This window comes from Podarcis melisellensis (genome assembly GCF_964234715.1).
Source record: "Podarcis melisellensis genome assembly, chromosome: 15".
In the NCBI taxonomy this organism is placed as follows: Eukaryota; Metazoa; Chordata; class Lepidosauria; order Squamata; family Lacertidae; genus Podarcis; species Podarcis melisellensis.
In genome coordinates this window covers 4,462,267-4,489,749 of record NC_138532.1, presented here as the reverse complement: position 1 = coordinate 4,489,749, position 27,483 = coordinate 4,462,267, and the positions used below count along the sequence as shown (strand labels likewise).

At 41.8% G+C, this 27,483-nt stretch overlaps 1 protein-coding gene across 1 annotated transcript in view; it reads right to left on the bottom strand.

Annotated features, from left to right (window-relative positions):
* Positions 1-17,818, bottom strand: part of LOC309358229 (uncharacterized protein) — a gene marked incomplete at its 5' end in the record, with an annotated part of 93,575 nt that extends 75,757 nt beyond the window's left edge. The window contains one exon of the mRNA XM_081891186.1: positions 17,726-17,818. Within this exon, the coding sequence (XP_081747312.1) occupies positions 17,726-17,818 (93 nt within the window). The remainder of the gene's footprint in view (positions 1-17,725) is intronic.
* Between the last annotated feature and the right edge of the window lie 9,665 nt (positions 17,819-27,483).

The window sequence follows — 27,483 nt, the reverse complement described above, 5'->3', positions numbered from 1 at the left end:
ATTGCTTTTAATGGGAGTGGAACTTATTTGGCTACCATTCAAAATGCAACAGCCAGCCTTGCTCTTAGTAATTCAGAAGAATTATGCTAATCATGCTAATAGATTGGTTCTTTTTTAAAAAGCGAAAGCAAGAAATATTTGTGCTTAATTAGTCTCAGACAATTCAGTGACATCGGCTGGTTTGGCATTGACTAATTACTGCTGTTAATGTGAGTTGATAATAATGAATGAAGAAACCCTTAGAACCAACTATCCATTTCCTCCTGCAAGGCCACAGAGGCTACATTCATATTTCATCTACATTCAGTATGAGAATGCATCAGAGTGGGAGGAATCAAATTTCAACATGCCAGAAACATTTTTCTTACCCACTTGGCTTTGCAGGCTCTTAGATTTCATGCCTTGCCAGTTTTACAACCTTTCTTATTTTTTAAAAAAGCCCTTCCTTTCAATTAGATCCCTGGTGCTTTTATTTTATACGAACTGGTGTAGCCATTGTAGCAACCACTCCTTTGATAAAACAGATTTTTCTCTTTGGTTAGTCTAGAAGAGAAACCCAAAATCTATTGTGAAGATTTTTAAGTAACAGCACAAAAAAGAAAAGCAAGCCAAATCCATAGAACAAGCATTTTATTACTGATTTTTTTTTATTGTACAAGTAATAACTTGTTCCTCCTTTTTAGAAGAAGGAAACACGAAGATGCCTTGGTGCTGCCTGATAATCCCTGCCTCCCCCAGTCCAATTTTATTAGGTGTCTAGCATGAACAAGGAGATATCTTCCAGCATCTTCTTAATTGACTTCTTAAATTTATTTCTTCTGGATCTTATGGTGCTTGACTAAGCTGAATACAATAATTGCCTACATTTGTTTTGAGTCATATGAGTCATGAACGATATCCAACTATCAGTGCCATCTTTACCACAGGTTGCAGTCAACTAAGTCCTACTCAGAGTAGACCCATTGAAATGAAGGGACACAAGATTCTCATGCCCATTAGTTCCAGTGACTCTACTCTGAGTAGGCCAGCATTGGACGCAACCCCTCTCTACTAAAAAATAAGTCCTATTGAATTCTGTGAAGCTTATTCCCAATTAAGTAAGACAAGGACAAGTTACTTAGGTTCACTGGCTTTCAACAAGCCTGTTATGTACATGACTATCCTTCTATAACACTCAATAATTGGTTGGTTAACAGGTTTCCATTGAAGCCACGGCAACCAAATAAGTAGGTGGTTTAGAGTGCTTTTTATTGTTACTTTTTTAAATGTCAAAATGGTCCCTTGTTATATTGTCTACTATTTCATGGTCAAGTTTGGTTAAAATTTCATCTACAGACCACGGTTGCTGTTCTTTTACTGCCTGTTATCAAACTTCGAAATGATTTACATAATACAGTCTTCTATTTTTAAAATGAAATATTATGAATGGGGGGTCCTGAAGGTGGTTAGTATTTGAAACATGTTGGTCTTACTCCACATACTTCCGCATACCTGGAGGTTTCCCCCATCTTTCCTTCCATTTGGCTCTTTTCTGCCCCCCCCCCCCCCGCTACTTTTTCCACTAGACTAAATAGAAAGCAATATAAATAAGGAACAGACATGTGTTCAGCATCTTGGGTCCCTGCCACAGCAGTCCTGCCTCCCCTCAGGCTTCATGTAATCTCCATAATCTCCTTCCAATCACAGTGACCAAGCAAAGAAGACGTAAATCATGTACATTCTAAGGCAGACTGGTCAAAACTTTCAGCAACCTTCCCAAGTTAAGTGCTTCCCATTTATATGTCTTGAAGCTAGCAAAATGTGTGGCTTCCCCTCCAGTGCTTTTCTTTCCACTTCCCAATGAAAGAATTACTGTTATTATGCTTTCTGCTCACCTGCTCCCTGTCTTCCTATCTGGCATCTCAATTTCAAAGTAATAATAGCTGCCTAGAGGTTTCAATTAGCTTATAACGAAATGTTGCTCATTAATAAAGCCCCAGGATAGTAAAACATATGCCACTTCAGCACTCCCCCCCCACACACACACATAGAAAGGGAGAGAGAGATCACAGTTTTCAAAACGAAGCAACCTTTATGTTTGCAATCAGCATGCAAGTAGTTTATTGAGACATTTGTCTCAGTAAACACAAAGGGATTATCTAGAAGCAGGTCCCATTGCAGGCAGTATCCTCCGCACAATGTTGACATTTGAAGCAATGTTAAAATAAAACTGGGAGTGGTGCTTATGTTGTGCTAAAAGTTGGAGATCTGATTAACAGTTGCCAAAAACGTTTGCTGATCTTTCTGAACCCGTTTTGGGGAAAGACAGGCAGAAGGTAACAGAGGAACAGCTGCTAGGATCTTGGGTCCTTTTCAGGACGAACTCTTTCTGCAAAAGATCCTTTGCTCCGTGACTGAAGAGGCAAAGCAAGTAAGCGTCTGTCCCCAGTCACACATAAGGAAGCAAAGAAGGTGCAACATTTATTATCTGAATGCAGTCAATGTGCAACTAGGAGGAGTAGGGTAATGTGAAGGATCTGCAGGTAGGGTATGGCAGGGACCATGAGAGGTGGAGGGAAGGAATTTGCACACACATCCCATGATCACCATGAAAACTGCTCTCCACAATTCTGCTATTTGCATTCAGAGGGCAATCTCCATTGCCTTCCTTTTATATTTTTTCCTCGAAAACAGCACATATTAATTGCCTTCAAACAATTAATGTCACATCTAGTTTGGTTCTGATATAGCTAGGGATGCGTGAGCATGTCAATTACAGTTTCTTTCTCTTTTTTCTAATCTTAACTTTAGTCCTCCCTATTTCTGCATGAGTTTGCTATTTTATGCCCCGTGAGATTTCATCATTTTAATATTTATCTCCATATATACACATTATTAGTATTCAGTTTTGAAAAGCAGTTTTCCCTAACAAAACACATTTACCCCCCACTAATATATGCAGTTTTATGGAGACACATATTACCCTAGTGTCTCCATTGTTGCACACGTTACAACGTTTTGAAGAACGCTGTGCTTCAGTTCTTGTGTCGCTTTGGGAAGTGTGAATTTGGAAGATTCACATTTAAATGTGAACTGGGTCGGATTCCTCCTGCCTCTCTCATTACTACAGCTCCATTCCAGCAAGAAAGGAAAGAACACCCTGATTCCATCTCCAGGCGAATGGTGCAGGGATGTGTGGGGTGGAACTGGGGCACTCACTCCTGCTCTCTGTCATTCTTTGAGGGAATTAGAATGCCAAAACAGGTCTCTTCTCACCAAACTCACATCTCTCTGTGTATCCTAATTTGGGTGTTCATATAACATGTATGGGCAAACATGGAAGGGGAATCTCTGGGTGCACTACCAAGACCCCATAGGAGCCAACTTCTACAGGCTGTGGGAGCTTCAGCCCCCACAATAAAATATTTGAGGAGGCTGAGCCCCCACAAAGTTGATGGGCATTCCCATTCAAATGGTGTATGTGCACTGCGTCATGTGATAGATTGTGCAAGGCACATATTGTGGGCCCCCCACAATATTTTATTCAAGTTGGCACTCCTGCAAGACTCAGTGCTTCTGATGCACAACTTTCATGCCCCCTGCCACCTTCCCTGAGTATGAGTGCAAAGGTTTTCAACAAGGCCAGCGCCACTAATAAAGTAGCTTTCAAACATACTGATTTCTCCCCTAGAACAGCCTTCTGTGTGCATTCAAAAGGGGGGCAAAGTGCATTATGGGGGGAATGGCATGCATGCGCTAGCCCTCCCCTTCAGTGCTCCAGAAATGATGTTCCCATCTACTGCTCCTACATCTAGCTCCACTTGACTTCCCTCAGGTTGATTTAGGACTGGGGGACCATTTCCAAATGCTAAGAGTCCCCCAACACCCGCTGGGCATTTTGACATAGTTATTTTGATGTAGCCTGCACAATTCGAAATCAAGCTGCATGGGCAAAGCTGCAGCATTTTGCAGGCACCAGCTACCAGCAGATTGCCTTTTCTTTTCTTTTTTCCATTTTTTAAATTAATTTTCCAAAAATTTTAAAACAAGCAAACAAACATACATACATCCTATTTGAATCTTGGTAACATTATTAAGTGACTTCCTCAAATCCCTTTGGTTGAATTTCATTATATATCATTTTAACGGTTTTCCAAAATCAAATTTCTCAAAAAATTAACTTGGCCACTTAACATCTTTCATTCTTTCTCATTTATCTTTAAACATCTTAAATCCTATCCTTACATATTTAAATCCTAAGCCTATGTAATATTTGCAAGCTTTTCCAATTATCTTAACATATTTAACTAAATAGTCTTTAAATTTCATCCATTCTTCCTGGTACTCCTCCTCCTCCTGGTCGCGGACTCTTCTAGTCAGGTCGGCCAGCTCCAAAAAATCCATCATGTTGATCTGCCAATCTTCCACTGTTGGTACTTCTTGTATTCTTTTCTTTTTTCTTTTGGTCAGGGACTCATGTTTTTCCTTGCCCCACCCCAATGTCATCTATGATTTCAAGATTGACAGGTGGGCATGGCTTGGGCAAAACCTTGCAGCGGATCCAATGCGGAGGGTTGTCATGTCTAATTAGGCCTGCAGACTGGAGGTTCCCCATCACAATTTTTGATTCTAAGCCTTCAGGGTAGGACCTATGACTTCCCATTGATTTATACTAATTTACACTAATTTGCACTAAAAACATCAGTGTTCCAGAAATTAGAATTCAGGAGGAGGAGGAGAGAAAAAAACCTTTATTGAAGGAGAGCAATGATAAAAATAAGCATGCAATAAAGTTATAATGCAGAACATAAAATGTGAGTCTAGCTGTTAAAGATGTTTGGTAGTTCAAGCTCACCCAGGCATGACTGTGGGCAGGATTCCTGCACTGCAGGGGGTTGGACTAGATGACCCTCAGGGTCCCTTCCAGCTCTACAATTCTATGAGTCTATGATTCCATGAACTCTTTAAAATGACAATAAGGAAATCTGGGTGCTAGCCATTCATCTTCCACTAGAGGGAGCTCATTGACCATTCCCTGGAATTAGCTGGCAACAATTGTTGCAAAGTTAAATTTTAGAAAAATCTGATGATATCCAGCTATTCCCATTTTTGTCTTGCTTAACCAAACCAAGTCTGTGCATCTTGTAGTGCATCTTGTAGTGTTACATAATGTCTATGGCTGATCATCATCTAGAAGATAGTTATAATAGTAATAGTAGTAGTAGTAGTAGTAGAATTTATATACTGCCCTATACCACATGATAAAATCAGAACACAAAACCACAAAGCACACACACACACAAAAAAAATCGAAAGCAGCCCAACAACCCCCCCCCCCCCATTTTAAAAAGGGCATAGGATGTAGGTTAAAAACTGTTAACACACTAAAAAAAATTAAAAAGACATTTTTAAAAAATTAAAAACAATTTAAAAGAAGAAGCAGCACTCCTCTGCTGAGCAGCAGCAGCCACAGTCTTTATGAAGCCTGTCAGGCCCCTCCCTGGGCCCAGTTCAGAGAGGCAGGGGCTGGGCCCTCAGGCTCTCAGCAGGGTAGTGGGATACAATTGCCTGTCCACTGAAAGATCACACTGAGTGTGGCCTTTTTAATGTAAGCTGCTGTAGGGGGAAATAATTTGAAAAGCTAACTATAAAAAATTTAAATCAATAGATTTTAATTTAACCATAACTTAGAAGGAATGCTTCAATTCAAATGGGAATATTGATCATTTCAAGATCAATTAACACTGCATCTCAGATTTCATCTGCAGCTGTTTTAGATTTACAAATGAATTGGAAGATTATCATGTTATACAAGTTTACTTATAGGAAGGAGGCTGAAGGCAGGCCAGAGACATCAAGAAATGTAATGAGGAAGAGCTCCATATCTTATTGGAATGTCCAAACTAAAGATGGGGGACAATTTTTAGCCTGAGAGCCACATTCTCTTCTGAGGGCCACATGTCAGTAGTGGGCTGGGCTAGATGCAAAAGTGTGTGTGTGTGTGTGTGTGTGTGTGTGTGTGTGTAAATTTTACAGTAAGCAGGTGTCTGCACACATTTTCATATGCCCAGGTCTGGCCCAACCATGAGGCAAGGTGAGGCAACTGCCTCAGGCAGCAGGATCCACAGGGGCAGCAGATCCTAATGTAGAGCTTTCTTTCCCCCTTGTTTCTGATGAAGAGCTTCCCTCATCCCTTCTTCCCTGGTAGGGAGGGGGTACCATTATGGGGTCCACCTCAGGTGCCAAAGTGTCTTGGCCTGGCCCTGTTTATACCCCTCTCTGTTCTCCATCCAGGCAAGTAAGAGGTATCATCAGAGTTCAAGGATACATTCCAGCCAGGGAGAAACACATGAGGAGGGTGCACAGAGGAGATGATGAGAGGTGAGGCTGAGGAGAGTCCTGGGGAACAAAGGCTTGGAGGTGCATTTGATGACCCACCTGACCTGAGAATCCCTACCTTTGGCATAAACCCAGTCAACTGGTGGCAAAAGTGGTCCTGTATATGCAGACGATGATGAGCTCTACGCAAGCTCTGAAAAGTAAATGGAGCATATCTTTCCCCACCACACATTACTGTCTCTTGAAGGGTTTGAACATAGAATCATAGAGTTGGAAGAGACCACAAGGGCCATTGAGTACAACCTCCTGCCAAGCAGGAAACACCATCAGAGCACTCCTGACATATGGTTGTCAAGCCTCTGCTTAAAGACCTCCAAAGAAGGAGACTCCACCACACTCCTTGGCAGCATATTCCACTGTCGAACAGCTCTTAAGGTCAGGAAGTTCTTCCTAATGTTTAGGTGGAATCTTCTTTCTTGTAGTTTGGATCCATTGCTCCGTGTCCGCTTCTCTGGAGCAGCAGAAAACAACCTTTCTCCCTCCTCTATGTGACATCCTTTTATATAGTTGAACATGGCTATCATATCACCCCTTAACCTCCTCTTCTCCAGGCTAAACATGCCCAGCTCCCTTAGCCGTTCCTCATAAGGCATCATTTCCAGGCCTTTGACCATTTTGGTTGCCCTCCTCTGGACACGTTCCAATTTGTCAGTGTCCTTCTTGAACTGTGGTGCCCAGAACTGGACACAGTACTCCAGGTGAGGTCTGACCAGAGCAGAATACAGTGGCACTATTACTTCCCTTGATCTAGATGCTATACTCCTATTGATGCAGCCCAGAATTGCATTGGCTTTTTTAGCTGCCACATCACACTGTTGGCTCATGTCAAGTTTGTGGTCAACCAAGACTCCTAGATCCTTTTCACATGTACTGCTCTCAAGCCAGGTGTCACCCATCTTGTATTTGTGCCTCTCTTTTTTTTGCCCAAGTGCAATACTTTACATTTCTCCCTGTTAAAATTCATCTTGTTTGTTTTGGCCCAGTTCTCTAATCTGTCAAGGTCGTTTTGAAGTGTGATCCTGTCCTCTGGGGTGTTAGCCACCCCTCCCAGTTTGGTGTCATCTGCAAATTTGATCTGGATGCCCTTGAGTCCATCATCCAAGTTGTTGATAAAGATGTTGAATAAGACCGGGCCCAAGACAGAACTCTGTGGCACCCCACTAGTCTCTCTTCTTTTGTTGTAACTGACTAATCCGAGAGAGAGAGTGTTTTGCACTAGAGAATTCCAGTTTGGTTTAACATAGGAAATCCCATTAAAATGATTTATGTCTTAAGGTTCTGTTAGTCATAGATCACATATGCAGAAGAATTGTTATTTGAGGTTTATGTACAGGGAAAGCAAACCAGAGGTAGCCTCAGCCAACTTATTCAACCTCTCTCATGACCCTGAAGTCAGGATAGAAATTCTCATTCCTAATATACCTATGGCTATCATCAAACATCTGAAAACTTACAGAACAAATTGCCCTGTGCAGACCACATGAAATATGTGGATAGTCACTGTTGTAACCTGCAGGTGTCCCCATGTAGAGCAATCCTAGGCACATGAAAGTTCCCCCCTGATTAGGACACAAAGCAGGGCCATGAGGCCAAATCTCATTCCCTCAGCCATGAGCTGATCCACCCATTTCATCTTGTCTGCACAGGACAAATGAATTTCCCCACACAATGAAGACCTGTTACTAAGCATCATCTTCAAGCATAGCTGTTAGCGGTATGTCCAGGTTTTTCATCTGCCTTTCTGGTACTTGTTTTCAGAGTTCCAGGAAGTGTTGACAGGCTGTACACTGGACTGAGCTGACTCATAGACTTAGAAGTGATCCCAATGGTAATCTACTGCATAGTTCAACCCATGGGTAGGCAAACTAAGGCCTTGGGGGCCGGATCTGGCCCAACCGCCTTCTAAATCCAGCCCGCGAATGGTCCAGGAGTCACCGTGTTTTTACATGAGTAGAATGTGTGCTTTTATTTAAAATGCATCTCTGGGTTATTTGTGGGGCATAGGAATTCGTTCATTTCCCCCAAAAAAATTTGGTCTGGCCCACCACAAGGTTTGAGGGACAATGGACTGTCCCCCTCCTGAATAAGCTTGCTAACCCCTTGCCATTTGCTCCTGAATGGTCCAAAATTATCACTGAAGGTTCAACCCAGCGCAAGCCATACCACGGTCTGGGCAGTAAAGCTTGAGAGATTCTACTTCAGAACCCCAGTTCAATGGATTCTACTTCCATCCTTAGCCTCTAATGGCAATGCTGTCTCAGTGATGTAAATAACTGGAAACATCTATGGCTGTTTGCTCTGTGAGCCACTGAAGAGCGGTCAGATAAAATTTATTTTCGACAGGATTCTGATTACTGGAAGTTGCAAGGAAGCCGTGTGTAGAAGAAAATAATTGCAGGCAATGCTATTTTTAGTTCCTCCTTCCCTCAAGGTTAGTGAATCACTTCCTTTGATGGATCACAATGGCATCTTGTTGACTGCCATGAGCTTACTGCAATCAACCTCCTTAATTGAAACAATGGCAATAAGTATTGATTCAGCAAAATGAAACATGAGAGACCTTTTATGCATTACTTGGATCGGCAGATGATTTGCTAAGTGGCATGACCAATTCAGATGACAAGAAATTTTAAGTAAATCATCTTGGCACACACACATAAAAATCACTTTGAGAGGCTTACTTTTTCAGATGAGAGCCCCCCCCCCAAGCTGTAAATCATCTGATGGTTTAACTTGTCACTCGACTACATTGGATTGACAAATAGAAAGATCTCTGTTGATATATCCAAAAATGGAGGCTCTGCAGTTATTTATGAAGATGCTGGAAAATTCCAGCCACTATTGACGTCCACAGAGTCTTCTCCCGGATGTAATGGAGCAAAGCAAATTGGAAATGTTCTTTGTGGTCATTGCTACATAGAAGTATTTCTTGACATAAAGTGTGTTCACTCAGTACACTCAAAAGAACATGAGATCAAGATCTACCTCAGCCTTCCCCAACCTGGTGCCCTCCAGTTTTTATTGGACTACATTTCACCCATCATAGCCAACATTGCCAATGGTAAGGGATGATGAGGGCTGTAGTCCAAAACATCTGGATGACACCAGGATGAAGAAGGCTTGTCTACCTTGTCCAGTTTTATGCTTCTAACAAAGGAACCGTTGCAATGCTTGGGGTAAGGTGCTGCTGTGTCACCCTCCTGGTGTGGCAGTGCTGCCACTTGTTGGGGCCAGGGTGGGGTGGGGCAGTGTGATGTCAAGGGGGCAGAAGCACTGGGTTGGGGGCAGGCTTGTATGCCCATGCCCAAGCCAAACCAGCGTGCTCTTGCCTATACCAGTCCTAGAGGGTGGAAGCATCATGGCAACCAAGAGGGCAGTGTAGTGGCAGCACCACACCTCATGCACAAAGACTTCATGGGCCATGACTACAGATGTTTTCAAGGATGGTGTCTGGTTTGAAAATTTTATAGTGGAAGGTAAAAATCATTTTTTTAAAAAAATGCTTGGGGCATTAAAACACGATATATTATTTCTTACAAAGATAATTTTGCAGGCACCTCGCCCTTCTTTTCTTTTGCTCTGTAAAGTTCAAAAATGGTACATGGTCAACTGTCCCCAACCTGATAATTCTTTGATTCCACCACTATTCGGATGTATGTTGCCCATGAACATGGGAACTCTATTTAACTGTTGCAGCTGGCAGTTACTGATAAGCCTTCTGTCAATGGGTTTAGATGCAAGCCATGCATTTAAATTAATAGGCACATCCACCATGCTGCATCCAGTAATGATTTAATTTAATACAGTAGTACGGTTTAATACATTTACTACAGTAGCATCACCCTATGAGGAAATGGCTGCAGTTGAACAATAGGGCACATGTTTTGCACGCTACAAGTCTAAGGGTTGAACTCTGGCATCTCTGTGTAGGGCTAAGATCGTATATAGTGGCTGCTAGCCAGTCAATATGAAAAATGCTGAGTGACCAAAGTTTTGATTAGGTAGGAATGCACTGGTGCAATTATCCTAGACCAATGATACTAGCATAATGTCATAAATCATAGCCAGGGATGGTACAGTACTTGCGCTCTGTCCTGCACAATGGTTTACTGAAATACTGTGACTCACAGTCATAAATCAGCTTCAGCCCAAGTCCTTAACTGTCTTGAAGTTTGCACTGCCAGTGGTTTGCCAAGTATTCAACCATTCCAAAGCTTCCTCTACTCCTGATTTAAAAGGCAATGTAATTTGCTTCACCCCACCCCCTCACTTCTGTCAAGTCATAATGTATTTCAATGCACTGAGAATAAACACTGTGTTTCAAGTGTGAAGCACAGACCATCCTGGTGATTGTTTGTTCGCCTCCCTCTCCCTCTCTCACACACAGCTTGGTTCATAACAGGCATTTCTTACTACCCACATCCTGCTACAGGACCCTGCTCTTCCAACAGCTACTGCCCCGGGGGTGGGGACTCTGCAGAACTGCATAGTTTGTATGTAGAGAGAAGGGGAAACTAGTTAAACTGGGCACCGTCACTTCTCTTTCTTTCACCTTGCACAACACCACCATTGGATCCAAGCCAGCACCTTTCAAAAGTATTGTGATTGCTTCGTCCAATGCAGTTTTACCTTAGAGAGAGGTATCATAGGATCATACAATTGTAGCATTGCAAGGGACCCTTGGGATCATCTTGTCGTTCCTGAAATGCAGGAATATGCAGCTGTCCCATACGGGGATCAAACCTGCAACTTTTGCATTATCAGCAACAGCCTCTAACCAACTCTTTACAACCCTCCACAAATTCCTACACTGGAAAATTCCTACCCTTTTCACAGCTACCAGAAACTAATTTAAGGACATTAAAACTCTGCTTTAGTCAGATGTGGGGAGCCTTTGGCCCTCCAGTTATTGCTAAGGTGGGTCAGATGCTCCCATCCCTGTCCTATCACCACACCAGCCAGGACAGGACAGAGGGTTCTTTGCATTCTTTGAACAGCCTGGGAAACTCAGCCAACCTACTGTACCTGGAATGGGACATACCTGTGTGGAATGGGACATACCTATGGGCAGCCTGAGGAAGTGCCACCCCCCTTGGACCTGCCCATAAAATAATAAGTCCAGGGTGAGAGACATGGATGATGTTTCCAGGAACTCTTATAATGGTGAGACTTTGTTGAGTGAGCTGAGAGTTTTTTGCACCAGGTGTGAGAACCTGGAGGCTGAGAGGGAGGGTGTGTCAGAATTGATATTGATATTGATTTGATTGATATTGATGAATTGATATTGATTTATATATATTAGTAAATCTGTACTAATGTAGCATTTTTTATCTATAGCTGTGTTTTGTGGTATTTTAAGTAGTCTGTTGTTGCTTCTGTTTTCTATACATTGCGCAGAGATAAATGTATTAAGCAGTATAGGAACTAAATAACCAATCAAGTCCCCATTTTTCCAAATGTGCTTCGTGTTTTGCAAGGGCTTTGCTTGCTACTCTTTATGAAAAACGCATATTCCAATATCTAATTGTGAATAATGAGAATTCATGGGAGCAATGTGACTTGGGAAGGAGAGGAAGAGGGAAATGTTCCATGGGAAAAAATGCTAAAACATCAAAACAGATCTAATTAGGATGATGAGTCCTATTTTTAATTAGCTAAGTGGGTTAGTGGGGGTTTGTATATTTTATTTTTCAAGATAATGTATTAAGCAATATGTACCAAAATAGAAATTACCATTTAAAAATGCCACAGATCTCATCATTGAAACAAACTGTTCTCTCCCTACATTCTTCTATAGTAGATAAAGTAAACAAAATAGGGATGTTGGAGAATCCTGATGAAAATAAACATGCACAGAAATTGCCAATGTCCACGTATTTGTCTCGTGTTTGGAAAGGAAACCAATCCCGCAAATACAGTTGTTGTTTTTAGTCTGCAAATGACGCACAATTGATTGCCCCCCTTTTTATGTTTCCTTTGCATTGAAATGAATGGGGTGGGATAATATAATGACAATATAACGTACATAATTTATGCAATTAATCACATAAATTGTGAAAGTTATTTTGCCATGGTGAACAATGAATGATGTAGTTTTTGGAAGAAGATGAACCGCAGGTGAACAGAAACGGTGCTGTATGTGACAAATACAGGCTGGAATGTAAAATGGTGCCTTTCTATGTCCCCAGAAAACTGCTCTGGAGGTTCTCCAATTCTCTGGAGCAGATTTTGAGGGTGCAAAGGGGAATGCAGAGAAGGGGAGAAGGAGGAGAAGTGCTGTTGTGTGAACAGAACGGCAGCATTAGTAGCTCAGGGTGTGCAAGGCAGAGGTTCTAACACCCCCTCTATTGTCAGCTTAATGCAAGCACTGCTGCTCTAAGACTTCAATCCTAAAAAGGTCTACTCAGCAGTAAACACCACTGAATTCAATGACAATCTCAGTTAAGTGTGTCTATATCTGCAGCCCAAATCTGTGGTTGTAACCATTGTACCATGCTGGCTATACAGGCCACAGTAGCCTTATTACTGCCCACAGGAAGTCCAACTTGTTGTTGCTCTTTTCAGATTACAAACTCATCGAAAACATTAATTTTAGCTATAAAATATAACAAATCAGCAGCCAAGATTAGGAATGAAGAGAAACTCGTTTCAATTTGCATTTAAAAGCAAATCTGCCTCATTCAAACTTTCTGAAACAATACACAAACCAAAACACGGCCATCCTTTCAAATCCATAACTCATTGTGCATTTCTCCAGCTAAGGAACGTTTACAAAAGTGCATACACGAGGGCATAGCATGCAAAACTGTGTGTATTAGGAGAAATTCATATAGAGTTTGCAGCTATGTAGCAGACTGAGCATCACACCTATTTGCAGAAAAAGCATACATAAACTTTATGCAAATCTGTATCCTCTGTTTTGCTAATGATTCCTCTCTTTTGGCAATGTGTAAGTGGACACCTTATAAAAGGGATAGCCAGCATCGTACCCTCCAGATGTTGCTGGACTCCAACTCCCATCAGCCCCAGCTGGCATGGCTAAGACTCAGGGAGGATGGGAATTGTGGTCCATCACCATTTGGCGGGCACCATAACCAACCTTATATGTTCTTTTCCTGTCCTACCAGGCTCTGTCCCCTGATGTGTGTCAGGGACTGGCTGGATGACAATGAGTGGTGGGAGGTTCCCCAGAAGAGGAAGGCTTAGAGCTAGGGGAGTGGTGGTGGAACACTGAGAACAGATCTAAGGATAAAGAGGGAGGACAGAATGATTGGATGCTGAAGAAGCAACAGGCTTGAGTGAGAGAGAAGAGCCAGATTCAGGAAGCAATTCAGACTCTGCATATGAAGCCGTGAAGGAGGGGCCAGGGTGTCAGAAGCATCCATGGAGCTTGCCTTTCCTACTGTAGTAAGTTCCCCTCCCCCTTGATGACCCTCCAAGGTCATGAAGAGCCTTGTGTGTAGCAGAACATAGGGCACAGGTGGCCCCCTAAGGCCTTAAGCTATGCCTGGGAGACACCCAGCTGGGAAGGAGACATAGGAGGAAGTAGGAGATGCAGATTGTCAGTCCTGACACCGGGGGGGGGGGCAGTCTCTGCTTGCATGCTGTTTTCTTGAATAAAGAATTAAAGTTATTACTTGTCTCTGAGTCTCTGTGCTGACCTGCAGCTGAACCTGTCCTGGCAATGTGCCAGGTATCACCCTCTGTTTCCACCCCTTTGTCTCAGGATCTTCCACTCGGGAGAGAAACAGTTCTAACACTAACAAAAGACTAGTGGAAACAGGTCAGCAAATTGAAATGGACCAGTCACTGTAAGGGTGAGCATGACCAGCATTCCATTGCTGCTTATAGGAGATGCTGAAGGGGGGGTGGGGGGACCACAAAAGATAAAAATGCAAATTATATGCATTCATATAACTGTTCCAAGATGCACCATCGTATTCTAAGCTATCAAAATTCATTTGCTCCAAAATGCAGCTGCTTTTCACAAAACACAGAGCATACGCAGTTGCCAAAAGATCTGATTAGAAAGAAATACTGGCTTACCAATAAATGTTGTTTGCGAAATAAAGATGAATGTGTCATAGAGGAGTAAAATATTATAGTTATTGTACAAGCTTCTTTTTTAAGGGAAGCATTATCCCCCATCTGCCTAAAAGCCATTATGCTCACTGAGCCTGTTATCTTTCAAGCCATTTACTTGCAGTTAAAATTCTCATTTCTGGGAGAAAGCTTATAATTGCCTGCTCAGCATGTATTTCTTATGCTTTGCAAAGCTGTTTTCTGCATGGTACATTTTGAAAGCCACCTTTAATTTTTATACAGGAGCGTGAACATCATGCAAAGGGAATGAGCGGTTTGTAGACCACAGGTCTATGTTCTGACAACTGCAAATGAATGAACTGCATCAGTAAAGTAGAGAAACTGCATCGCAAAAAAGAGCAGAATGGGTTTCTACTTAGAGTAGATCCATTTAAATTAATGGATCTAAGTTCGCCACATCTACTAATTTCAGTGGGTCGGCATTCGCTAAAACCCCTGATGCTTCCGGGAGGGGCCAAAAGGGCTTGAACTGCACAGTACATAAAGTGCACACATGATAAGATTAACAATTTATCAGATCCACCTCAACATACTAGTAATAATTGCAGTATTTGTTTTTCTGGCGTGCTCTGGTCCATGGGGTCACAAAGAGTTGGACACCACTAAACGACCAAACAACAACAAAAGTACACCTCAAAAATAATCTGCTTTACTTACATTCTATAAAATAACAGAACTGTAGAGTTGGAAGCGTCATCTAGACCAGCCCCCTTCCATGTAGGAATTTCGGCTAAAGCATCCATGTCAGATGGCCATTCAATCTCTGCTTAAAAACCACAACCTCCCAAGGGAGACCGTTGTCACATGGAGGAGGGAGCATGCTTGTTTTCTCCTGCTCTGGAGGGTAGGACTCAAACCTCCTTCCTTGGAGGTTTTTAAACAGAGGTTGGATGGCCATCTGTCATGGATTCTTTAGCTGAGATTCCTGCATTGCAGGGGGCTGGACTATATGACCCATGGTTCCCTTCCAACTTTAAGATTCTATGATTCCATGTGACAGCCTTTCAGATATTTGAAGGTGGCGATCATATCTCCTTTCCGTCTCCTCTTTTCCAGGCTAAACACACCAGCTCCTTCAAGTGCTTCTCATAAGGCTTGGTTTCCAGACCCTAGATCATCTTGGTTGCCCTCCTCTGACCACGTTCCAGCTCGTCAATATCCTTCTTAAATTATGGTGCCCTGAATTGGACACAGTATTCCAGGTGTGGTCTGACCAAGGCAGAATAGAGTGGTACTATGACTTCCCTTGATCTGGACACTAGACTTCTGTTGATTCATGTCTGTATTGAAGCTGCATAATGTCCAGTACCATCCTCCACAGAACCTTCTCTCTTTCTTCACTTTGTTACTTTTCCATCTGTATTTTTTTTTCTTCTTTTGATAAGAAGAGAAGAGTTTGGATTTGATATCCTGCTTTATCACTACCCTAAGGAGCCTCAAAGTGGCTAACATTCTCCTTTCCCTTCTTCACCCACAACAAACACTCTGTGAGGTGAGTGGGGCTGAGAGACTTCAGAGAAGTGTGACTAGTCCAAGGTCACCCAGCAGCTGCATGTGGAGGAGCGGAGACGCAAACCCGTTTCACCAGATTACGAGTCTACCACTCTTAACCACTACACCACATGAAAAAAAGAAATGCATAAAATTTGTGAATGCCAGGTTTATAAGGATTTATATTTATAAAGATAGATGCAAATTTAGGAATTACTTCTATACAGTGGTACCTCAGGTTAAGTACTTAATTCGTTCCGGAGGTCCATACTTAACCTGAAACTGTACTTAACCTGAAGCACCACTTTAGCTAATGGGGCCTCCTGCTGCTGCTGCTGCCGCGCCACCAGAGCACGATTTCTGTTATCATCCTGAAGCAAAGTACTTAACCTGAAGCACTATTTCTAGGTTAGCAGAGTCTGTAACCTGAAGCGTGAGGTACCACTGTACTTTTAACAGAAATGCTATACATATCACCAAAATGAGGAAGAATATGGCCAGCCCTTCTCCACCCAGGTTTACAGCACTTTTTTGTTGTTTAGTTGTTTAGTCATGTCCGACTCTTCGTGACCCCATGGACCAGAGCATGTCTTCCACTGCCTCCCGCAGTTTGGTCAACCTCATATTGATAGCTTCGAGAACACTAGCAAATAGTAAATGCCACTCCAGCACATGACACCATCATTCCCTCAACATAGGAGGAAGAAAACCATCACTGCTCTGCTTCCCCATGTTACTCCTTTATTATATCACAGTTACTACTTGCACCCATACAAACCCACCTGGGCTTTAATATTGGCTGCAGAGGCCCTGCTCATGAGTCCACCATTAAGATATTTTAGACTGATGGACAGTAAAGACAGAACCACTGCAGTGGTGGCCCCACATTTGTGGAATTCTCTCCCAAGGCATATACATCTTTATCAGCTTTTAAAACAAGACTGTAAAGATTTTTCCCATTTCAATAAGTTGCTGAGCTGGGTATTTAATTGTTTGAAGTGAGTGTTTTAATCTGTTTGATCAGAATTGCTATACAAGGTTATACAAACACACAAACAAGAGCACACTGCTGTTTTTAGTCTTGTAGTTATGAGATTGTTTTAGTTGTATTTTATGATTATAAATGATTATGTGAGCTGCTTTGGCAGGGCTTTTTGCCAGCATTTAAATACTAGGAATATACAAGCAAATGGATCCAGAAATATTGCAAAACTTCATAAATGTCTCTAGAGGATTTTATTTGAACACACAGAATCCTGTTATCGCAATTCCTCATGTACTTTGCAGGAGCAACTGTCTTTTGCATTGCACACCAAAAAGTGTTTTTGTGTTTCTGCTCTAGAAGATACCTGGATTATCCTGCTTAGAAAAGAAACGTTTTGTTTTGTTGCATAAGCTAATTTAAATAGACTGATTCACACTGCAAAGGCAGACAAAATTAGGAAAGGGAATGTCATAAGCATTTAGACTGACAGCCTAAATTGTCTCCACTAAAGCTTAATTACCACGGTTTATACATTCTGCATATGTAGTCCCGACACCCCTTATTAAGTGTCTTGTCAAGCAACATATATTTAATTTGCTTTCTAAATGTGGAGCAGCCCCTCTATCTTTTGCTCCCTTGTACCCATATCTGAGCAAACAGACCTTGCCACATGCCCAGATGACTTATAAAAATGAGTCAGGCAGAATGAAGCTTTGGGAAGAGTTCCACTCTGAGAGTTTAAATGGGCATTTGAATAATTTTTCTCACCTCAGATTCCCCTCTTCCCCTGCCCTCCTCGTTTCCATCATCTGCATTCTTCTGCTGGCAAAATTGGGTATTACCTCTCCTTTCTCTTTTCATGGAATGCTGACTGCTTCACAAAGAATCATAAAGCGTGTTCTCCCCTAAATGAGAACGCTGGTTGCAGTGGGGTCTACCAGGCCAAACCTCTGTTGCCAGGCGGGTTAAATAGTTAGTGCCTGAAGCAATGATTGGTTGACTGGGTTGCTGGGGCAAATTGTATGTTGCAATTTGGGTGGGTGGGACCAAAGGTTTTAAATATTGGAGCAATTAGCCTTTTCCTTTCTCTTTCGCTGAGTGCATCTGATCACCCGCCCTTCTGCCCTCTTTTCCGGTTGACCTTGCTTTGCCTGTCATGGGGTTGTCTGCCTTGGGGCAGGGGCCTAGTAGGAATTTTGTCCATTTGGCTGATTGGCTGGTGCCATCTGGTTTTTTACCTACTACTTAGCAATTCGTCACAACTTGTAAGGTTGCGGTTAGGCATTCGTTATAAAAATTGGTCAGGATAGGCTGGAGGTATGACAGGTAGGGACAGGTGTAATTTTTTTTTACGTTTCTGAATGTGTTTTCCAGCCGCTCACAGTGCCAGAGAACAACTGGATTTCCTTTAAGTTTGTTCTCCTATGTAAACATTAATTGAAGTATACTCCACCATTAGTAACAGTTTACAAATACTCTCAGAAGCAACCAGTTGGCACAGCATTGCACATCTCAAGAAATCAGCCATCAATAATTACAGCAGTGATGGATGCCTCATAATAAACGTTTGGATTAATGTGGCTAGGTGCTCTGTGAAAGCAGAAATGTGCTTAGCTTCTTATTTTTAAAGCCTCTTTTATTTTAAGTTTGAAAAGAAGCTGCAACTTATCGGGAACAGAAAAGAATGCAGGTATTATATTTTTCACCAGTCTGGTAATCTAAGTAGAGGCAGCAGTACTAATAGGAATAGTAGGGAAGTAGTAACAGTGACATGTACAAACTCCCCACCACCACCGCCCCAATTGCACATATAATTTATTCAATATTTTTTTTACAAAGTATATACACCACTGCTCAGATTTCTGAAGAGCAGCTTTTGTGATGGATGTCTTAGCTACGGGTTTTATTCAAGTTTTGGGGGTATGATTTAGCTAAATTGCATGTGAATTTCGTAAAGGGTATGCTTATTATTTTCCCCATAATTCATGCATTGATACACATTAGGGCATGGACACGGGTGGCGCTGTGGGTTAAACCACAGAGCCTAGGACTTGCCGATCAGAAGGTCGGCAGTTCGAATCCCCGCAACGGGGTGAGCTCCCGTTGCTCGGTCCCAGCTCCTGCCAACCTAGCAGTTCAAAAGCACATCAAAGTGCAAGTAGATAAATAGGTACTGCTCTGGTGGGAAGGTAAATGGCGTTTCCGTGCGCTGCTCTGGTTCGCCAGAAGTGGCTTAGTCATGTTGGCCACATAACCCGGAAGCCGTATGCCGGCTCCCTCGGCCAATAAAGCGAGATGAGCGCCGCAACCCCAGAGTCGGTCACGACTGGACCTAATGGTCAGGGGTCCCTTTACCTTTACCTTTAGGCAAACTAAGGCCCAGGGGCTGGATCCGGCCCAACCGCCTTCTAAATCTGGCCCGCGAACAGTCCAGGAATCAGCATGTTTTTACATGAGTAGAATGTGCCCTTTTATTTAAAATGCATCTCTGGGTTATTTGTGGGGCATAGGAATTCGTTATTTTTTTTTCTCTTCAAAATATAGTCCAGCCCCCCACAAGGTCTGAGGGATAGTGGACCGGCCCCCTCCTGAAAAAGCTTGCTGACCCTTGGATTAGGGTGGGACAGCACAGAAAAAAACAAAAGGATAGATTGCTGGAAAACAGCCATCCAATTGATGGGGGGAATGGACGTTTCTGTTACCCACTGGCAGCTATTGCTTTCTCTGATCTGTAAGAAGCCCAAGCTTTAAGTGCTTTACCAACAGCAGTAAGTAATAGTCCTTGAAACAATTAAACTCCCTAAAACAGTTCGGTTGATTCCCAGTGTTGCCTTGACACATCAACTTTAATCTTATGACCTAAGGAAGGTTATGATGAACCAAAATGTGTTGTTTCACAAACTGTATAAGCTCACTAAATCTTCAGATGCCTTCTAGGGTCAGAAACCTCCACAATTATGCTATTATAAGGGCTGTTCAGCTGTTTCTGAAGTTCTGTTCTGACCATATGTGGAAGGGTGTTTGAGCATGCCATCCCTGTCTCTGCCATCTTTGCATACTCAAGTTGGAATCAAACATCACCATTATAGCATGTGTGCTAAAATGCCATATCAGAGTATCATGGATTAGAGGAGAACATTCATCTTTGTCCCAGAGGCCTTTGAACTCTTGCTTAAGAATTCTTATCATGCAGTCTTGTGCTTTCCTGTATCTTGCAAGTCTCTAGCTGTGAACAGCTTGCTATTGAGTCTGCCTTACCGTTGTTCCTGCAGCAGAATGTTGAAAGTAGCAGGCAAAGATGATATTGATTTATTCTCATCTTAAATTTGATTCAGTCCCATTGGTTTTTCTCTCTCTGCCTTTTCACTTCATTATTAGTCAAGTCAGAGTTTCAGAGTCATAAAACAATATTCGAACTTTACCTAAAGATCCTTGTGGCACCAATAAGGAGTTCCACTCAGAAGAAGACTAGCTCTATCTTCTTTACAAATTAGGAACATGACAAATGAGTTCAGAAGAAGACTGGCTGATTAACAAGTAAGGTACTGTTGGCATTATTTATTTTTTATGGCTGAAAGAATGAAAATGCAGCATGAAATTGTTTTGATCCTAGAACTAAATCATCACTGTAAGAACTTATCAGAACCAAGGCTGAAGTGCTGAGCAGGAAAACATTCAAAGGCAAAGGATAAATGTAGCTGCTAGAGCTCTTGGCTGGCTAAGACAAGCACAAACCAAGGTCTGTGCATGGATGTTTTTAATCAGGAACTGGTGTGTGTGGTCCTGCTTTCTTTGATGGGAATTGGAAGAGAATATATTAATTATATTTACTCCTCTATAGACCCATGAACAAGGAAAAGTGTGGGGTTTTACAGACTCTCAGACAAGAGACAGCTCATAGCAGAATTTAAATATCATTGTTAAGCAGTTTAGTGAAGTGTAGAATAGAGGCTGTTAAACTTTTCTTTATTGTGCATCACTTGCATGTGGCAGCTGACCTCCTTCTACCCGTTTGCAGTGAATAGACTGCACACTGAAGTAAATTAAATATATACTTTACTTACAGATTTAAGGTCTCAGTCACACATTGTCCTATGCTGCAAGAATAGAAAATGCAGGCAAAATATTCTTTAGCAGGTATACAGCAATGTAGCTTCAGACACGTCTGAAGCTGGGAGCAGTAGTGAGGCACATACTCCCTCCATGGCTCAAATCACGAAGAAGAGAATGAGGAAAGGAAGAGATGAGAAGAAATACATCACTTCCTCCCTCACTGGGGTGATGGGGCATGAGCTCACTGACCCTACTCTGTGGTCCTTAACCCCTTCAAATACCAACTAGCAATCATGCAGTGGTGTTTGACTGCAAAATCTCCCACATTCATTTCTTTTTTAGCCCATACATATGCCCCTCACCTCTGAGCCTACAACTACCCAAAAGAGAATAGCATGGTGTCAGGACTTGTCCTGTTTCCTTTGCAAGCTGACAGCAGTCAGTCCTGAAAGCCTTCAGAGCAGGCCCTATTGACTGCCGGTTAAAAATGGGCCAATTTGCCTCCCTCGAAAGACTTCCCTCAGCTCCCCTCTCTGATTTCTTTACACATATAATTCTCTGCATATTATAAAATTATACATATCTTTGTTTTGTCTATCATATGTTCACCTAATAAATTTGTGGATATTTATTCAAAACCTGCCAAGGAATCCAGTTTATTTTGTTGTCTTTTTAGATAATTTGTAAAAAGCCCCCATTCTTTCTTAAAGTTGCAGTTGTCCTTCTCCCACAATTTGTATGTCAATTTAGCCAACTCTGCATAGTTCATCAATTTTTCTGGCCATTGTGGTGTAGTGGTTAAGAGGTTGGAACCGGGTTCGTGTCTCCGCTCCTCCACATGCAGCTGCTGGGTGACCTTGGGCCAGTCACACTTCTTTGAAGTCTCTCAGCCTCACTCACCTCACAGAGTGTTTGTTGTGGGGGAGGAAGGGAAAGGAGAATGTTAGCCGCTTTGAGACTCCTGAAGGGGAGTGAAAGGCGGGATATCAAATCCAAACTCTTCTTCTTCTTCTTCATTGGGATTTCCTCATTGTTCCATCCTTGTCCTATCAAGACTCTTGCCGCTGTTGTGGAGGGATGGGGGGAGGGGGGAAATATTGTAATTGATTAAATGGATTGATAATTTGTTCAATAATAATAATTTTTAAAAATGGGCCAGTTTAAGCCACCAGCTGAGTTGTGCTTAACAGGCAAGCTTTGTGCAAACTGGAGAAGCCTTGGGTTTGAGAGGCAGTAATAATATTTTCTAAGTTGGTATTTAAATAAGTGCAAAGGCCACTGGATTGTCCTCTCAGTTACTGCATAGCAGATAAGAACTACTAACCTGTATGGAGAAAATGTCCCTAATTGTAAGCAAGGAGCAAAGCATGCTTTGCACTCATTTGTCTGATAAGAATTTGTGCAATTGGGAAATCTCTTTAAAACAACAACAACAAAAGAAAAAACAACCCATAGCTGTCAAGTGTCCCTTATTTGAAGGGACAGTCCCTTATTCCAGCGCCATGTCCCACTGCTGTCCCTTATTGATGGATGTTCCTTAAATGTCCCTTAAATGATATCCCTTAAATTTCAAAGGAAGCAGCTCCTCTTCCTCCCTTCCTGCCGGCCAGGGAGGAGGGAGGCTCCAACTGTGTTGCTTGGCTATGTTGCTCACCCAATAAGAAGTCTAAGAACGACTGGGGGGTGGAGCTTGCATGCCTTGTGTGTGGCTAGTTAATGCAAGCTGAGGAGGTTTTTGAATGCTGGACGCCATTTTGTTGCACATGCTGCTGCAAACTTTGCAGTGCAAAGCCAGGCTGGGGAGCCATCTTAAGTTGAGGCTGCATAGGCCTTGTGGTGCATGTGATTCAGATTCTATTCAGTTGAACCTCTGGTTACAAAGTTTGTCGGACAGTGTTCTCGGAGCTACCCAGCATGAGTTTGACCAGACTGCAGGAGGACAGGAAGACTGGAGTGCCTGGAACAGGTGAGGCTGCTGGTCCCTTATTTTCAAGGCTGCTGGTCCCTTATTTTCAAATCTGTAAGTTGACAGCTATGCAACAACCACCTGAGGGTTGGATCACTCCTAACAGGAGAACTCCCTGACAGTCAGGAAATCTCCTAGTTTCTCCTCTTCTCCATGGTAACAGCTCAGAAATATTGGTAATACTTTTAAGGAAACAATAAGCTCCTTAGAATTTTCAGTAAGCTTCTGAAAAATCTATTGTATGTGGTTTTTCTATATGTTCTATGCTCTTGGGGCATATCTTGTTATTATGTAAACATCATGTTTTGAAGTAAATTTGTATAAAGGCCTTTTCTCATGTCTGATCTCCTGGAATATTCTTTTGTTACTGTAACACCTGTTATAATAAAGGACAAACAGGTACACATGGGAGATAGGAAGCTGCTAATACTTAGTCAGACCAATGGTTCATCTAGCTTCTGACTGACAGAAGCTCTCCAGGGTTTCAGGCAGGAGTTTGTCCAGCCATACCTGGAGATGCTGAGGATCAAACATGAAACCTCTTGCATGCAAATCAAATGTCCTACTACTTCCATTGCCTAATAATCTAGTATTTTCTAAATACCTCTGGTGTGAAACTTTCCTAAGGTGGGTGGAAATGTGACGAGATACTTGAGGGAAGAGGGTCCAAAAACTGAGCACATTCTTTTGATAAATGGAGCTCTGGAAGAATGTCTTATCTCTGTGTATTGCATGGTTCTCACCCAAATAGAAGAGCACATTGAGTGCCCTGTGAATATTTGCCAACTTTTTAAATGTAAAAAGCAAGCTATACATTCATTTTTGTCTCTGGTGTGGAAGAAAATGCTGGTCAAGGCAGTGAATACTGCCACAGCAATTCACTTGTCAAGCTCCAGCAAATGTACAGTCTCGTATCCAGATTGTATATCTGTGTAGTGGATTGAAAGTGGCTAATTTTATTCTCAGCCATACTTAGAAGAAACAGAAGGCACAAAAATTATTTGGATGAATGCGCCATTGATCTATTTTGGCCTTTATTTACGTGCCCTGGCTCTTGGGAACATAGGAACTTGGCTTGCATTGAGTCACACCATTGGTCCATCGACTTCAGTATTGTCTACATCAACACAGCAGTTCTTCAGGGTTTCAGGCAGCTAACATTACAATTCCTACCTGGAGATACCAGGGATTGAACCTGGAACCTTCTATACGTAATGCAGATGCTCTACCACAGCCTTTCTCAACCTGTGGGTCCCCAGATGTTGTTGAACTACAACTCCCATCACCCCTAGCGAGCAAGACCAGAGCTCAGGGATGATGGGAGTTGTAGTCCAACAACATCTGGGGACCCACAGGTTGAGAACCACTGCTCTACCACTAAGTTAACATCTCAGCAACTGAAATAGCATAAAATAGTATGCTTCCCTTCCACCTTGCAGTAATGTGATATAAATGGGCTTCTATTTTTGTTTCCAAAAGTATTTCAAGGCTGAGTGACGAAGTAACTCATGACAATTTGTGCTATGGAGACATCCTGTGTTCATTTCCAGACAAACTAGCTAGAAGAATATGTAGAACCACTGGCTGTTGGAACAAAAACAACCCATAAACATTTCCTGGGCAAGAGAGTCAGCTCAGCTCTACCCTTCTAGAAGTCAGCATCTGAATCTTGAAAGTGAGCAGGATTTTGCAAGCAATAAAGCTCTTCAAGAGGAAGTAACAGGTACCAATATTTGAGAAGCCTTACAAGTCACAATTGTGGCAAAACAGCAATTATTTTCAATGGAAATATCTGAATGTATTTTGAAAGAGACCTCCCATGCCTGGGGAAATAATTCAGGAAGCACATTATTAATTTTTGCGTGTGGCAGTACAACTGGCATATAATGTCTGGAGCAAAGTATGGGTGAATGCTCATCTGAGAAACTTGGGCAAATGAGGTTTCCCAAGAACTGTTCAGCTAACAGGTTCCAATGAATGAACATGTATTTCTGCATATTTGGATCTCACTCACTGACCTACCCCCATGTTTTGTTTTGTTTTGTTTTGTTTTGTTTTAAATCATTTATTTAAATTAATAGTATTCTGCCCTTTTTCAGAATACTAAGGGGCAAATAGCAACATTTTAAAACACAACAAATTCACAATATAATAAACAATTGAGTACTCTCATAAGAAAAGTCTTCTGGATCAGGACAATGGCCTGTCTAGTCCAGCATTCTGTCCTTATAGTGGCCAACCAGATGCAAGGGCATTTTATCCAGTTGTGATTCCAAGCAACTGGCATTCAGACACATTCTGCTTCCAACAGTGGAGGTAGCCATTGATTGCCCTTACCTTCTCTGAATTTGTCTAATCTCCTTTTAAAGTCATCCAACTTGGTGACCATCACTGCTTGTTGGAACAAATTTCATAGTTTAGCTATGCTCTCTCATCAAAACAAGAACTATATTACCTAAGTCAAAGATCTCATTACCCAGAGACTTCACAGAAGAAGAAAGTCTACAGCTGGTAAAGTGAATGGAACCAGGTTCATGTTTGAGAGAATATTCCAAAGCCAGAGGGTTAGACTAAGCTCTGTGGATGGCAAATTGTGAGTCCCCAAGAAAGAGAACTGATCAAAGGCCCAGTCCACCCATCAATGTATCTTCTGGGTTTCTCTACTCTTGAGCACTCTGCACTTGAAAATGTGTGAAGGCTAATTCAATATAAAGCACCACTTCTGACTTACTAAGTTTTGTGAACTTCTATCTGGTTCAGTGAGTAACACACTCAAGTCACCACCTAGTGGTATCATGATGAAGATGTATGAGCAAACCATTAACAAGTGGTCCCTTGATCAGATTTTGAAGGATAGCAGTTGTTGAAACTCTGATGATCTTGATTATATTAATCACCATATAATCTCTGCAGATGGGAGTGCCAGCAGTTGATATCCTAGTCTGTCATTTCCTCTCTGGAAGTCCCCCTCTAATTCTTACTTTCCATGAACTTTTCTGATGTTTGCAATGCAGTTCTCCAGCCAAGCAATAATAATATTTTGAAATGTTTATAGTAGGGTAAAGTGTACATAAAAATGCATATAATAGTTCAAATAAAATGCAAAAAAATGCACTGTTAGGCAAAATTGCTTTGCGAAAATGTGTATGTTAGGAAAAGTTGCACACAAAGATATGTATTGTAGGAAAAACACTAAAATGCTGAATAATTTTCATGAGAACTTTTAAAAATGCAAATTGATATAGAGAACTGAATTTAAGATGGTGGAAAATGAGAAACTGAAATTGACAGATTCCGCCATCCCTACCTCAATCATGACAACAGAGTCCTTTGTCTGTACACATGGAAGGCCCATTCAAGCATCCATAAAGGGATGTAGCACGAGGGACAGAGTCAGGTGCCACCCCCATGACCATTCACTGGACAGGCAAACTGAACGCCTGCATTGAAAAAATGGGTTGTATCAAGTGCTAGTTCTACTAAAAGTAGACCCATTAAAGTTAATGGACATTAGTGTTGTTGTTTTTTTAAAAAAAGATTTTTATTAGGGTTTCAACAGATTTTATCATAACAAACAAAACAAAACAGCACAATAACAGACAATAAACAATATAACACATAAAAATCAAACAAAAATATATAGGTTCCATTCTTAGTTTCATGTCCCTTCCTTTCCCGACCTCCTCACACCTCCCTCTTCTGTATTCCAATTTCCAAATTAGTTTCAGCAAACTCTTCCATTATTTTAACTGATCTTAATGTTACTTACCGTATTTTTTGCACCATAACACTCACTTTTTTCCTCCTAGAAAGTAAGGGGAAATGTCGGTGCGTGTTATGGAGGGCATGCCTACGGATGGCATGCCTACGGATTTTCCTCCTCTAAAAACTACGTGCGTGTTATGGTCGGGTGCGTGTTATAGAGCGAAAAATACGGTAATTTCTTTTAAATTAACCATTGTTGCTGCTAACCACTTGTCTTATAATCCCCACCATTGATTAATTTTGCTATGTTTCTTTACTTGTTACTTATAGAACATCTTTGCACAATCCTTTCAAATTTGTCACTAATGCCACACTATCTGGACATTAGTAGCTTAACTGGAAGCAACCCAAACTGTTGTGGTAACACACACACACACACACACACACACACGTGTACAGGTATTAATTTCCCCTCTTTGTATGTTTCAACAAATCAATGCCTATTTGTAGACTACAATTCTTATGCTGAAAAACTGAACCATTTACTGGAAAACAGGTGGGGTCTTGTCCATCTCATCAGGGTCTTGTCCAACAAAAATGAAACAAAAGGAAAGTGACTCGGGTTGCTTCTCACAGACTAAGAAATGCTCATTGCTCCAAAGTGAAGGTAGAAATGGGGGGGGGGAGAGGGAAAAAAACATACAATTTATATCTTGATCTGATTTTTCCCTCAACTAATCTTATTTCAGTGCTGCTTTCTATTGTCTGTGATAATTAAATCAGTTTCAATGTCTGGAAAGTA